This window comes from Seriola dumerili, unplaced genomic scaffold (genome assembly GCF_002260705.1).
Source record: "Seriola dumerili isolate Sdu_G_001 unplaced genomic scaffold, Sdu_1.0 BDQW01000044.1, whole genome shotgun sequence".
Taxonomy (NCBI): Eukaryota; Metazoa; Chordata; class Actinopteri; order Carangiformes; family Carangidae; genus Seriola; species Seriola dumerili.
Window position 1 is genome coordinate 2,338,917 of NW_019174299.1, and position 11,707 is coordinate 2,350,623.

Consider the following 11,707-nt stretch of genomic DNA (forward strand, 5'->3'; position numbering starts at 1 on the left):
GAGAGATGTTCACATCATTTTCGTAAAGTGTCATTTTCTCTTGCTATTGACTGTATTGCATTACACAGAGCGGTGTGTTTACAGTCTACCCTCACTGTGATAACTGGGGTGGACAAAATAGCAGAAACACCTGTTGCTGTTTCCAAAACTTTGACTCGATACATTTTTTCTTGAGACATTGTAGCTCTTTTATATTATGACTTTTCCCACAAAATGACACTTTATTCTCGCAATAGCGCCACTTTAATGAGGAAAAATGACAGCGGCTATAATGAGTTAGTTATCCACAAGACACTCTCTAAAATTGCAGCAGATGACTGAGGTGACAGTTGGGTGATATATGGGGAGTGGTAACTTTTATCAAATAAAACTGGCAATGAAAACATCTAGAAACTTTCTTTATCGGACGGAGGGTGTGGTTTGGATTTGATACATGGGCGTGGTACCATTTGGTTTGATATAAAGACACTAATCCACAATCCACATCAACAGCATTTTTTGATCCACATTTTTCTCAATTCCTGACAACTGCAAAGGAGCCATGAGTCTCACAGCGAAAGACAAGACCGTTGTGACGAAGTTCTGGGATAAAGTTGAGGGGAAGTCCGCCGAAATTGGTGGCGAAGCTCTGGGCAGGTAAGATCCATGTCATGAATACTATAATATTAATGTGACACTGCTGTAATGTATCCTACATAATCTCCATTTATCCGTTTTCTTATTCATTCATTCTCTTTGTTCATATTCTTTAGGATGTTGGTCGCCTACCCGCAGACCAAGGCCTACTTTTCCCACTGGGGGTCCGACCTGAATCCTCAGCACCCAATGGTGAAGAAACATGGTGCAATTATCATGGGGGGCATAGGCAAAGCCGTCAAAAACATTGATAATCTTACCCGTGGTTTGAGCGCCCTCAGTGAGCTGCACGCCTTCAAGCTCCGGGTGGATCCCGCCAACTTTAAGGTGAGATCAGGACAGATGAGTGTCAGGAGGTAGTTGAAGTTGAGGATAATAATAATAATAACAACAATACTACTACTACTACTACTACTACTACTACTACTACTAATAATAATAATAATAATAATAATAATAATTGTATTCAGTCGTTCTTACCCCCAACTCTGTTTGAGTTGGATTCAAACGTTGATGCAACCTAAACCTTAAATATAACAACTACACACATCTTTTCGTGTCTTTCTTGGTAAAAGAACACCCGGAATTTAGGCATGACTCCCAATCATGACTGACTTCAACTAATCTGTGTTTCTTCGCGCAACCGCAGATCCTGGCCCACAACGTCATCCTGGTTACGGCCATGTACTTCCCCGCAGACTTCACTGCAGAAGTCCACGTCTCCGTTGACAAGTTCCTGCAGAGAGTGGCTTTGGCTCTGTCCGAGAGATACCGCTAAGCCCTGCAGCGACCCAGGAGCATCGACTGCCTCCAGGTGGCAGCTCATCCAACAGCGTCAACAACCCAACAACCCTGCCCATGTGTAGGGATTAGTTCAATAAAAATACAAACATCAAAATGTCCAAGTGTCGGTTTCTTTTTAGTCTTAGAAAAAATCATTTTCTCATTTACCTCGGTCCTTATGTCCAACCATGTAACCATGATGCTTCATGCAGCCTTATTTCATAAAGTCGATCCACTTAAGGCCACGACTGAAGCCTGGTAATCAACATATAGGCTATTATCAATAATGTTATGAAAAGTTATCATATACACACCTTTTATGACAAGAACAAAGCATGTAGGCCTATTTTCCCGTTGTGGGGATAATAGACCACATTATCCCCATCACTGTATCCCGCGTGGAGCCCACATCTGTGTATTTGTAAGCTATTTCATTTTTGTAGGTGTCTGCTTGATTGCTGATTTCACACACACACAATTCGCCAGGGGCCCCTAACTAACCCCCAGAGGTGGAAAGTTACAAAATACATTTACTCACATTTTTTAAGTACAATTTAAAATCGGTATTTTGTATTTTACTTGAGTACGTTTTGACTCAAGTATTGTACTTAGTTACTTTATAAATCCTATCCGTTACTGAGTAAAAATAACAATTCAACCTACAGGGGAAAAATACGCGCCAGAACCATAGACAGTAAAACAATGGCCAGAACCAACAGTGACAAATGATGAGGGTGAGAGAGAAAACGTGAGAGTAAGCATGTTTAATGTCTTACCACTAAATGGATGAGCTCAACTAACTTTAAGCTGCTACTTAACCTGAACAAGAAGTTCAGTTGTTGTGAAGTTGTTGTTATTGCACTTACATTTGTTACACTTGTTCTTTAATTAAAAACAAAATAGTTTTGGATTTCTGACCCCTTGTCCTATTTTTACTACCCTCACACCCCACACAAAGAAAGTAACTAAGTAACTTTTACTTAAAGTACATTTCAAATGAACTACTTTTTACTTTTACTTGAGTAGATTTTCAGATGAGTACTTTTACTTCTACTTGAGTAATATTTCATCAAAGTATTGGTACTTTTACTTGAGTACAATATTTTTGTACTTTTTCCACCTCTGCTAACCCCCTTGTTTTTTTTACACAAATGTGTCCAGCAATATGCACCAAGACGAGCAACGCAAGGAGACAAGTCAGCTCCCTTATTTCTGCTGATACTTTGCTTTAGTGGTGAATATTCCCAAATAAACAACCTCAAACAAAGGTTGTTAGAGTGTGCCTGACTCGGGACTGCACTTTGCCCGGTTGGTAATCCGGTCCTGCACAGAAGTGCAGTTGTATCTTGAGTTTTGAGATGTTAGTCCACAGTGCAGAGTCTGGATGTATTAATGCTGCCGCAGAGGGCTCACACACAGACAATGGGATCATTAGTGGGTGAGAGACTGACTGAGGCGCCCTCTGCTGGTCAAACATGAAGTTGAGATCTCAAGTCTGTGTGTTGGAGGCGTATCTCTTGATTCTGAGGACGCTGCAACAACATATTGATGATAGTAAAACTATTTAAGTTCACAAACATTTCCAGTATTATTTCAAACTGCACCAATAAGAGCAAAAAAACAAACAAACAAAAAAAACAAAAAACGACGTGAATTGTAGCTATTATATGCCTAAGTACACTGGACAGAGAGAGATAATTGTGCTGAACCACCACTAAAGCCCTGTTTCTATTTCTGTCTCGGAAACAATCTAGGTGGTGCAGATACTCTTATCATTGTTGCAAATCCACAACACAGCACTTGCCCGGCCCACCGCCCCTCCATTCGCACGCCTCTGGGAGGGGAGCAGAGCTGCTTTAAAAGTTGCATCTGGGGCCGGTGAGCACAGGATCTTCTGACCCGCACAGGAAAAACTTGAACCGGCAAAATGGTTGAATGGACAGACTTCGAGCGCGCCACCATCCAGGACATCTTCTCCAAGATGGACTATGATGACGTGGGCCCCGCTGCTCTCTCCAGGTGACACTTATTTCCTATTCTGCATGAATAATATTTAAGAAGTAACCTATTGTTAGTAACGTATGCACATGTTCGTTTTCTCAGCGTATATTTCATCTCTTGATCTAACCCCGTGGCATTTATGTGTGTGACTCGTTCGCTCAGGTGCCTGGTTGTCTACCCCTGGACTCAGAGGTATTTCGGCGGATTTGGAAACCTCTACAACGCCACTGCCATCATCGCTAACCCTATGGTTGCAAACCACGGAAAGGTTGTCCTGCACGGTATGGACCGGGCTGTGAAGAACATGGACAACATCAAGGAGACCTACGCCGAGCTGAGCGTGCTGCACTCCGAGAAACTGCACGTGGACCCCGACAATTTCAAGGTATAAGGCCGGGGAGCTGTTGTCGCTGTTTTATCTACATTTTATGGTTTTTTGTTGGTGTTGTTGTTTTTCATCAGAATCGCCTCACCTTTTTTTGTTGCTGCTGTTTTGTGATTCATGTTGTGTTGTGTTGCAGCTGCTGTCCGACTGCCTCACCATCGTGATTGCTGCTCGGATGGGTAATGACTTCACCGGTGATGTCCAGGCAGCTTTCCAGAAGTTCCTGGCCGTGGTGGTGTCCTCCCTGGGAAGGCAGTACCACTAGAGAGCTGCAGCACAAGAGAAGACCATCGCACGCTGGATCATTTATTTAAATGCTCTTTGTTTTTGTCTCAAAGCAAATAAAAACAATAAGCACATTCAACAAACTGTTTGTGATGATGTTCAAAACACGAAATTACATGAAAAAGTAGCCGAATATGTCTGAGATCATGGGGACAACTGAAAACAAAACAACACATACAAACAAAAAAGTGGCCTACAGTTTAGACAGCTGGGGACAAAAGCGCTGATAAAACGTAAAAACTGATGCATAATATTTTAACTCTTATCAACGGGTTCACAATATCACAAAACGTATTATTTAGAACATAATAATTAGTAACGTACAACGTATAATAATAATCAGCAACAACAACAATACAGTATAACAACAATAATAATATATTTTATTATTTATATGATTATATTATATAACAAAGTAGCATATATAATAATAACGATAACAATAATAATAAATTTATCTTTTTATTTATTGTGTATTTTCTATGTATTATTTTACTCATATTTAGCTTGTTTACTTATACACTGTCGCCCATAAAGTTGGAATGATTTTGTTTTCAGACAATCCTCTGTTTATTCCTATTTAAATGCATCAGTAATCACTTTTGACCAGTCGCAATGATTACATTATGTGTCCCAATTACCCAGGTGAAATGAAATTAATCACATTGTCACAATCACTTCATGGAAAGAGGTAAAAAATATTTTATTCCAACTTTATGAGCAACAGTGTATATACATCAACTCTTCTTCCAAGTGGAACAAGTTGCTCTCTTCCTTGTGGCAGCCGTTGCTGTGTCACTGGCTTCAGCATAATTTTGATAAAAACATTGCATTAGCCACAATTCAATATATTTACATATTAATTTCAACAATTGGGTTTCTGCCATGTTTTCTTTTATAAAACGTTGGGAAGATCTAAGAACTCTGCACATTGGTAAACTCACTCAACTTCATGTATCAGCATGCTTGCTGATAGAACAGAGATCATCGCAAAGGAGGCCAAAAACAAATGAGTTTTTTTTTTTTTTTTTGCATGTATGTATTTGTGTATTAAATGTAGAATGGGCTCGTGCTCGTCTCGTCATTTTCTCCTGCTGTTTATCGATATTTCTCAACTAGGGCCAAGTTTCTGTCCATCGACTAATCGTTGCAGCTCTGTCAAGTGTAAAGTGTAAAATTTGACTTGCTTGTTTTTGAGTGTTTGTGGTTCTAAACAGACTTTTAGAAAAAACTCCTCTGATATTTCATCTATATTCAAATAGCCTATAACACAAATCACCAGAAAAGAACCAGAGAACAAACTGTTTTGCGTTTCATTCATTTATTATTGAATTTGCAGAGTGAACTCATGCTGCAGTCTCCGTCATCTTCTGCTGTTTATCGGTATTTCTCAGCCAGGGCCAGAGCCAGACAAGCCAGGAACTTGTCCATAGACACATGGACCTCAGGGGTGAAGTCGTTGGGGAACATGATGGCCATGACCACAAGGATGTTGTGGGACAGAATCTGTGGGGAAAACGATAAATACACACATTACATTCAATGTTTTGCTCCCCACGTGCCCATCTACACACCTGTCACAGATTTTTGTTGTGACATTAACTCCAATCTTCATAAGTGAACGACCCTTGAACCGGAATGGAACAGCGTTGTCCACACTGTACAAAGGGACCTGTTGCGAGTTGAAAACCCCTCAAGGCCCTAAGTCTGAATATTAATGACAGGCTGTTAAATGTTAATGAGTCTGGATCTGCACCTTGAAATTGGCAGGGTCAATCCTCAAAGTGAAGGCATGCAGCTCACTGAGGTTCAGGAGACCTCCTTTCAGGTCGTCGATCTTGGTCACAGCATCAGCGACTCCAGACATCACGGTGATTCCGTGCTTCCTCACCGGGGCAGAGCCGGGGCTCAGGTCCTTCCAGTGGGCGAAGTAAGTCTTGGTCTGAGGGTACACGATCAGCATCCTGCGAAAAAGATGTAAGCGGATAAATGTGACTCAGTCAGTCTATGTTGGAGTGGGTTACACCAACAGTCATTATTATGTTCGGATATTTACCTGTTCAGAGCATCTTTGCCGATGTCCTCAGCCTTTCCAGACACTTTAGCCCAGAAGGCCCTGACGGTTTGCTTGTCCTTAGCAGTGAGACTGGTCATCTTGCCTGTAGATTGAGGTTTGCTGAATGTCTTGATCAGCTGAGACCGTGGGGGTTTTTATGCTTGAAACAGAGCGTGGGCACACCCAGCGCCTCCTCCTTCTCCAAGATATGTTGCAAGCGGCAATAGGTTACGTTACGTCAGGTCGTGGCCTCCAAGAGATAAACAGAAATCTTGTGATGGTGGCTCTACAGCTTCTTTGAATTACATCGCTTTACTTCTAAATGATACGATCTGTTCAAATGATCTTGCATTTTGGAAAAGGCCCCGAAGTCATCAACAGACGACTCGTGTCACCTGTAGCCTATACGCTCAGCAGCGGCTGATGGGTCTCTATTGCTGAAAATATATTTTAGATGTAGACCTACAGGCAGGTCAACTCAGCACTGGGAGCAGTTTATTTGATGCCTGGTACAGTTCAGTTTCACTCATGTCTTTGAATTTTATTCATGTGTACGAAATTAAAACATAAAAATCACAAAACACATTTTAAACTTAAATTGTAGCACAGCTCAGTAGGTTATATAACATGTTGTAGCCAACATTTAATTTCTCAATTGATGCACGACGAAATCGTTTTGAGCCCCTGTGAGACAGATTTTAGAGCCGCATACATGTAGGGATACATATGTATGTTATCATAAGGAAACACTTTTCCCAGATAATTTTTTTCTTATCGTTCATTTTCTCTAAGCTGAGCTACAATGAAGCTTTCATTCAACTAACATCAAAACATGTGGCCTATTTATTTATTTTATATAAATCAGATCAATCAACAGTCCGCATTCAAATTTAAAGACCGCTATCCGAGGTGCTGATCCTTGGACGTCCCACGGGAGGATGTGGGAGCTGTCCGAGGTGCTCGCTGTTGACTGCTGACTGGTTTTGCCGCTTCGGTATTTCACCTGTTACGGTGTCCATCTGTGTGCATATATCAGACTATGGCTCTGTCAAAAACTTGCGATCATTTAAATTGCCCGTTATGCCCATATGACCAAAACATACTGACACAAAGATGAAAAACTCTTGGCACCTGTTACCCATTGATTAATGGAAATCATTATTGGTCTGAAGCCTTTTGTATTACTTTGCATTGCTGAATGTGGTGGCTCTGAGGGGTGAGGTGTGTGTGTGTGTGGGGGGGGGGGGTTACTTTACGTACAGAGCTATTTTTTTCTGGGGAAACAATCTCAACGGTGCAGATACGCCCTTTTCTTATCATTGTTGCAAATCCACAACACAGCACTTGCCCGGCCCACCGCCCCTCCATTCGCACGCCTCTGGGAGGGGAGCAGAGCTGCTTTAAAAGTTGCATCTGGGGCCGGTGAGCACAGGATCTTCTGACCCGCACAGGAAAAACTTGAACCGGCAAAATGGTTGAATGGACAGACTTCGAGCGCGCCACTATCCAGGACATCTTCTCCAAGATGGACTATGATGACGTGGGCCCCGCTGCTCTCTCCAGGTGACACTTATTTCCTATTCTGCATGAATAATATTTAAGAAGTAACCTATTGTTAGTAACGTATGCACATGTTCATTTTCTCAGCGTATATTTCATCTCTTGATCTAACCCCGTGGCATTTATGTGTGTGACTCGTTCGCTCAGGTGCCTGGTTGTCTACCCCTGGACTCAGAGGTATTTCGGCGGATTTGGAAACCTCTACAACGCCACTGCCATCATCGCTAACCCTATGGTTGCAAACCACGGAAAGGTTGTCCTGCACGGTATGGACCGGGCTGTGAAGAATATGGACAACATCAAGGAGACCTACGCCGAGCTGAGCGTGCTGCACTCCGAGAAACTGCACGTGGACCCCGACAATTTCAAGGTATAAGGCCGGGGAGCTGTTGTCGCTGTTTTATCTACATTTTATGGTTTTTTGTTGGTGTTGTTGTTTTTCATCAGAATCGCCTCACCTTTTTTGTTGCTGCTGTTTTGTGATTCATGTTGTGTTGTGTTGCAGCTGCTGTCCGACTGCCTCACCATCGTGATTGCTGCTCGGATGGGTAATGACTTCACCGGTGATGTCCAGGCAGCTTTCCAGAAGTTCCTGGCCGTGGTGGTGTCCTCCCTGGGAAGGCAGTACCACTAGAGAGCTGCAGCACAAGAGAAGACCATCGCACGCTGGATCATTTATTTAAATGCTCTTTGTTTTTGTCTCAAAGCAAATAAAAACAATAAGCACATTCAACAATTTGCTTGTCTGTGATTCAACCAAACATAACTGTGAACATGAAAAATAACATTCACAACTGACCTTCAGACAGAGGAAAAACAGAGCTGATGAAACAGTGAACGGAGATTAAAAAAAGAGCAACATTCAAAACACAGATGAACTACTATGACTTGACATAGGTTAAATAGACCAATAAATAAATCATGTTTTTGATTATATTAATGTTAGTGTTGTTCTCCTCACAGAGGGGACATGTCTATCTACAGATTGATAGCTCCACAGAAGTGGTGGACAGAAATGTACACACTGATCTTTTCTACTTATGTTTTTGTCACAACGGTTTTTCTTTAAGTGTGTTCACGACCGCAAAGACTAGAAAATGAACAAATTAAAATTTAATCTCAAGAGAACTGCAACGATCGATTAGTCGATGGAAAGAAAATTAACTGGCAACTATTTTGAGACTCAATCATTTTAAGTTATTTTTCAGGCAAAGACACCAAACATTATCTTGTTCCAGGTTCTCCAGTGTGAGAACTGTTTGATTTTCTTTGTTTTATATAATTGTAAAGGAAATGTTGTTGGATAGTTTGTATGACAAAACGTAGCCTTACATTTGAAGACTTCTCAAGGGACTCTGGGAAATTTACCATCTGTGACATTTTTCACTTTTTTTCTGACATTTTATAGAATGAACGATTGATCAACAAAGTAAACGGCAGATGAATCAATAAACAATCATTTGCTACCTTACTTAAATTGAAACATATGGGGACAATGGAATAATAGGCTAATGATAATAATAATGATAATAATAAATCTTTTTCCTGGCTGGTTATAGTTGTCCCTTCTTACTCATTTTTAATATAACAAATAACTAGTGACATATAGGGAGTTAATTTAATACAATATTTTATTAAAACAATTTGACCAAAAATTTGTTTTTGAAATTTTATGGAAGTGTAAAAAAAAAAGAAAAAATAATGCAACTGTTTTATGTGTTTGTACTCTCTTTTGTTAAAAAATTGTCCCTTTTCATTGTCTTTGTATGTAACTATTATTTATTAATTTATCTGTTATTTATGTTGCCGATTAATCGTTCATTGTGTACAATGTCAGAAAAAAGTCAAAGATGGCAAAAATCACAAATTTCCCAGAGTCACGGGAGACGTCTTCAAATGTTATTTTTTGTCAGACATATTGTCCAAAGACATTCAGTTTACAATGATAGAAATCAGACAGTTCTCACACTGGAGAACCTGGAATCAAATAATGTCTGGAGATCTTAGCTTCAAAATTGTTAAAACAATTATCATTATCATAATAATTGCCAGCTAATTTTCTGTCCATCGACCAATCAATTAACCACGTGCAGTTCTGTTAATGTAAAATTTGACTCGCTTATTTTTAAGTCTTTGTGGTCGCTACTGAACAGACTTTAAAAACTTTGATGGCAATTCATCCGTATGCCCTATTCAAATATAACACGAATCACCAGAAAAGAACCAGAGAACAAACTGTTTTGCGTTTCATTCATTTATTATTGAATTTGCAGAGTGAACTCATGCTGCAGTCTCCGTCATCTTCTGCTGTTTATCGGTATTTCTCAGCCAGGGCCAGAGCCAGACAAGCCAGGAACTTGTCCATAGACACATGGACCTCAGGGGTGAAGTCGTTGGGGAACATGATGGCCATGACCACAAGGATGTTGTGGGACAGAATCTGTGGGGAAAACGATAAATACACACATTACATTCAATGTTTTGCTCCCCACGTGCCCATCTACACACCTGTCACAGATTTTTGTTGTGACATTAACTCCAATCTTCATAAGTGAACGACCCTTGAACCGGAATGGAACAGCGTTGTCCACACTGTACAAAGGCCCTAAGGCCCTAAGTCTGAATATTAATGACAGGCTGTTAAATGTTAATGAGTCTGGATCTGCACCTTGAAATTGGCAGGGTCAATCCTCAAAGTGAAGGCATGCAGCTCACTGAGGTTCAGGAGACCTCCTTTCAGGTCGTCGATCTTGGTCACAGCATCAGCGACTCCAGACATCACGGTGATTCCGTGCTTCCTCACCGGGGCAGAGCCGGGGCTCAGGTCCTTCCAGTGGGCGAAGTAAGTCTTGGTCTGAGGGTACACGATCAGCATCCTGCGAAAAAGATGTAAGCGGATAAATGTGACTCAGTCAGTCTATGTTGGAGTGGGTTACACCAACAGTCATTATTATGTTCGGATATTTACCTGTTCAGAGCATCTTTGCCGATGTCCTCAGCCTTTCCAGACACTTTAGCCCAGAAGGCCCTGACGGTTTGCTTGTCCTTAGCAGTGAGACTGGTCATCTTGTCTTTGTTTGACTATCTGCTGAATGCCGTGATCAGCGCAAACCGCGGGGATTTTATGCTTGAAACAGAGTGTGGGCACACCCGGGACCACCTCCAAGATAGGCTGCGTAAGGCGGTCCGAGTGATGGGCTGCAGCTTGCGTGAGATAAACAAAATTCTTCCCACGGTGCCTCTGGAACCAAACCTCATTTTACAGTAGTCAGTAATGATTACAGGTAAATATACATATATATATATGTGCCTATGTAATGTATATGTAGTGACTGGTGTAAATATTTCAGATGTAATTCTAAACGGGCAGGTCAAAGCATAAGGCAGCATATACTGTATCTCCATAAACAACTAGACCACATGATTTGCCAAACCTACCCTTTCAGAGATTACTCCAGAACAAACTACCACACAATTACAGGAATTATAGAGCTGAGTGTGTGGCTGCAGTTATTATTGTCAGGTTTGACCGACTGAAGCTTTTCCTCTGTTCTAATATTTCAAACAAGCAGACACCAAGCAGATGTAATTCAAACAGATTCTTTAAATCTAAGCTCTGTTGCAAAGGAATATTAATAGATTTGTTTATCAGTTGGAAACCGTCCAATGTGAGGAGAAAAGTCATTTTCTGTTTTCATGCCAATGCATGGTTTGGTTCTAAGGCTTATCTGACCCACTGCACCACAGCTGTAAGGGTGGATCCACTCAAAAGAAGGAATAGATAAGCTTCTTTTTTATCTGATGTCCAGTGTAAAGCTATGAGCTGCTGTAATATGTAACTGGAAACTCTCATTGTGGGTCATTCACAGAGAATATTTCATTTAATGTTACTCTCCAGTTTGGCTTCACATGATCACAGTGGTCATAATCAGAACAGAGAATAAAGTAAATATGAGGAAAAAAAATGATTGAAATGATGATTGAAGACTTGGAGACACACT

At 40.9% G+C, this 11,707-nt stretch overlaps 5 protein-coding genes across 5 annotated transcripts; 3 read left to right on the top strand and 2 right to left on the bottom strand.

The window, feature by feature from the left end:
• Positions 1 to 486: 486 nt before the first annotated feature.
• Positions 487 to 1,537, top strand: LOC111217520 (hemoglobin subunit alpha-B). The gene is made up of 3 exons (XM_022739431.1): positions 487 to 636; positions 753 to 963; positions 1,286 to 1,537. The coding sequence occupies exons 1-3, from the start codon at positions 542 to 544 to the stop codon at positions 1,412 to 1,414; spliced, it is 435 nt and encodes a 144-aa protein (XP_022595152.1). The 5' UTR covers positions 487 to 541; the 3' UTR covers positions 1,415 to 1,537.
• Positions 1,538 to 3,332: 1,795 nt separating this feature from the next.
• On the top strand, positions 3,333 to 4,101 carry LOC111217450 (hemoglobin subunit beta-2). The gene is made up of 3 exons (XM_022739323.1): positions 3,333 to 3,438; positions 3,583 to 3,805; positions 3,942 to 4,101. Exons 1-3 carry the CDS (start codon positions 3,347 to 3,349, stop codon positions 4,068 to 4,070), a joined length of 444 nt encoding a protein of 147 aa, XP_022595044.1. The 5' UTR covers positions 3,333 to 3,346; the 3' UTR covers positions 4,071 to 4,101.
• Positions 4,102 to 5,431: 1,330 nt separating this feature from the next.
• LOC111217472 (hemoglobin embryonic subunit alpha-like) lies at positions 5,432 to 6,256 on the bottom strand. The gene is made up of 3 exons (XM_022739359.1): positions 6,147 to 6,256; positions 5,847 to 6,054; positions 5,432 to 5,596 (listed from the first exon to the last, which is right to left on the bottom strand). The coding sequence occupies exons 1-3, from the start codon at positions 6,242 to 6,244 to the stop codon at positions 5,468 to 5,470; spliced, it is 435 nt and encodes a 144-aa protein (XP_022595080.1). The 5' UTR covers positions 6,245 to 6,256; the 3' UTR covers positions 5,432 to 5,467.
• A 1,349-nt stretch (positions 6,257 to 7,605) lies between these two features.
• LOC111217449 (hemoglobin subunit beta-2) lies at positions 7,606 to 8,371 on the top strand. Its single transcript, XM_022739322.1, has 3 exons — positions 7,606 to 7,709; positions 7,854 to 8,076; positions 8,212 to 8,371. The coding sequence occupies exons 1-3, from the start codon at positions 7,618 to 7,620 to the stop codon at positions 8,338 to 8,340; spliced, it is 444 nt and encodes a 147-aa protein (XP_022595043.1). The 5' UTR covers positions 7,606 to 7,617; the 3' UTR covers positions 8,341 to 8,371.
• Positions 8,372 to 9,981: 1,610 nt separating this feature from the next.
• On the bottom strand, positions 9,982 to 10,772 carry LOC111217473 (hemoglobin embryonic subunit alpha-like). Its single transcript, XM_022739360.1, has 3 exons — positions 10,675 to 10,772; positions 10,375 to 10,582; positions 9,982 to 10,146 (listed from the first exon to the last, which is right to left on the bottom strand). Exons 1-3 carry the CDS (start codon positions 10,770 to 10,772, stop codon positions 10,018 to 10,020), a joined length of 435 nt encoding a protein of 144 aa, XP_022595081.1. The 3' UTR covers positions 9,982 to 10,017.
• Between the last annotated feature and the right edge of the window lie 935 nt (positions 10,773 to 11,707).

What these genes read in the sequence shown, in the direction of transcription:
- LOC111217520 (XM_022739431.1), top strand. Translation starts at nt 542, where the DNA reads ATGAGTCTCACAGCGAAAGACAAGACCGTTGTGACGAAGTTCTGGGAT. An exon ending in GGTGGCGAAGCTCTGGGCAG is followed by an intron (nt 637 to 752) that starts GTAAGATCCATG and finishes CATATTCTTTAG; the next exon opens with GATGTTGGTCGCCTACCCGC. An exon ending in TGGATCCCGCCAACTTTAAG is followed by an intron (nt 964 to 1,285) that starts GTGAGATCAGGA and finishes GCGCAACCGCAG; the next exon opens with ATCCTGGCCCACAACGTCAT.
- LOC111217473 (XM_022739360.1), bottom strand. Translation starts at nt 10,772, where the DNA reads ATGACCAGTCTCACTGCTAAGGACAAGCAAACCGTCAGGGCCTTCTGG. An exon ending in GGCAAAGATGCTCTGAACAG is followed by an intron (nt 10,583 to 10,674) that starts GTAAATATCCGA and finishes TCTTTTTCGCAG; the next exon opens with GATGCTGATCGTGTACCCTC. An exon ending in TTGACCCTGCCAATTTCAAG is followed by an intron (nt 10,147 to 10,374) that starts GTGCAGATCCAG and finishes TTTTCCCCACAG; the next exon opens with ATTCTGTCCCACAACATCCT.
- LOC111217472 (XM_022739359.1), bottom strand. Translation starts at nt 6,244, where the DNA reads ATGACCAGTCTCACTGCTAAGGACAAGCAAACCGTCAGGGCCTTCTGG. An exon ending in GGCAAAGATGCTCTGAACAG is followed by an intron (nt 6,055 to 6,146) that starts GTAAATATCCGA and finishes TCTTTTTCGCAG; the next exon opens with GATGCTGATCGTGTACCCTC. An exon ending in TTGACCCTGCCAATTTCAAG is followed by an intron (nt 5,597 to 5,846) that starts GTGCAGATCCAG and finishes TTTTCCCCACAG; the next exon opens with ATTCTGTCCCACAACATCCT.
- LOC111217449 (XM_022739322.1), top strand. Translation starts at nt 7,618, where the DNA reads ATGGTTGAATGGACAGACTTCGAGCGCGCCACTATCCAGGACATCTTC. An exon ending in GGCCCCGCTGCTCTCTCCAG is followed by an intron (nt 7,710 to 7,853) that starts GTGACACTTATT and finishes TCGTTCGCTCAG; the next exon opens with GTGCCTGGTTGTCTACCCCT. An exon ending in TGGACCCCGACAATTTCAAG is followed by an intron (nt 8,077 to 8,211) that starts GTATAAGGCCGG and finishes GTTGTGTTGCAG; the next exon opens with CTGCTGTCCGACTGCCTCAC.
- LOC111217450 (XM_022739323.1), top strand. Translation starts at nt 3,347, where the DNA reads ATGGTTGAATGGACAGACTTCGAGCGCGCCACCATCCAGGACATCTTC. An exon ending in GGCCCCGCTGCTCTCTCCAG is followed by an intron (nt 3,439 to 3,582) that starts GTGACACTTATT and finishes TCGTTCGCTCAG; the next exon opens with GTGCCTGGTTGTCTACCCCT. An exon ending in TGGACCCCGACAATTTCAAG is followed by an intron (nt 3,806 to 3,941) that starts GTATAAGGCCGG and finishes GTTGTGTTGCAG; the next exon opens with CTGCTGTCCGACTGCCTCAC.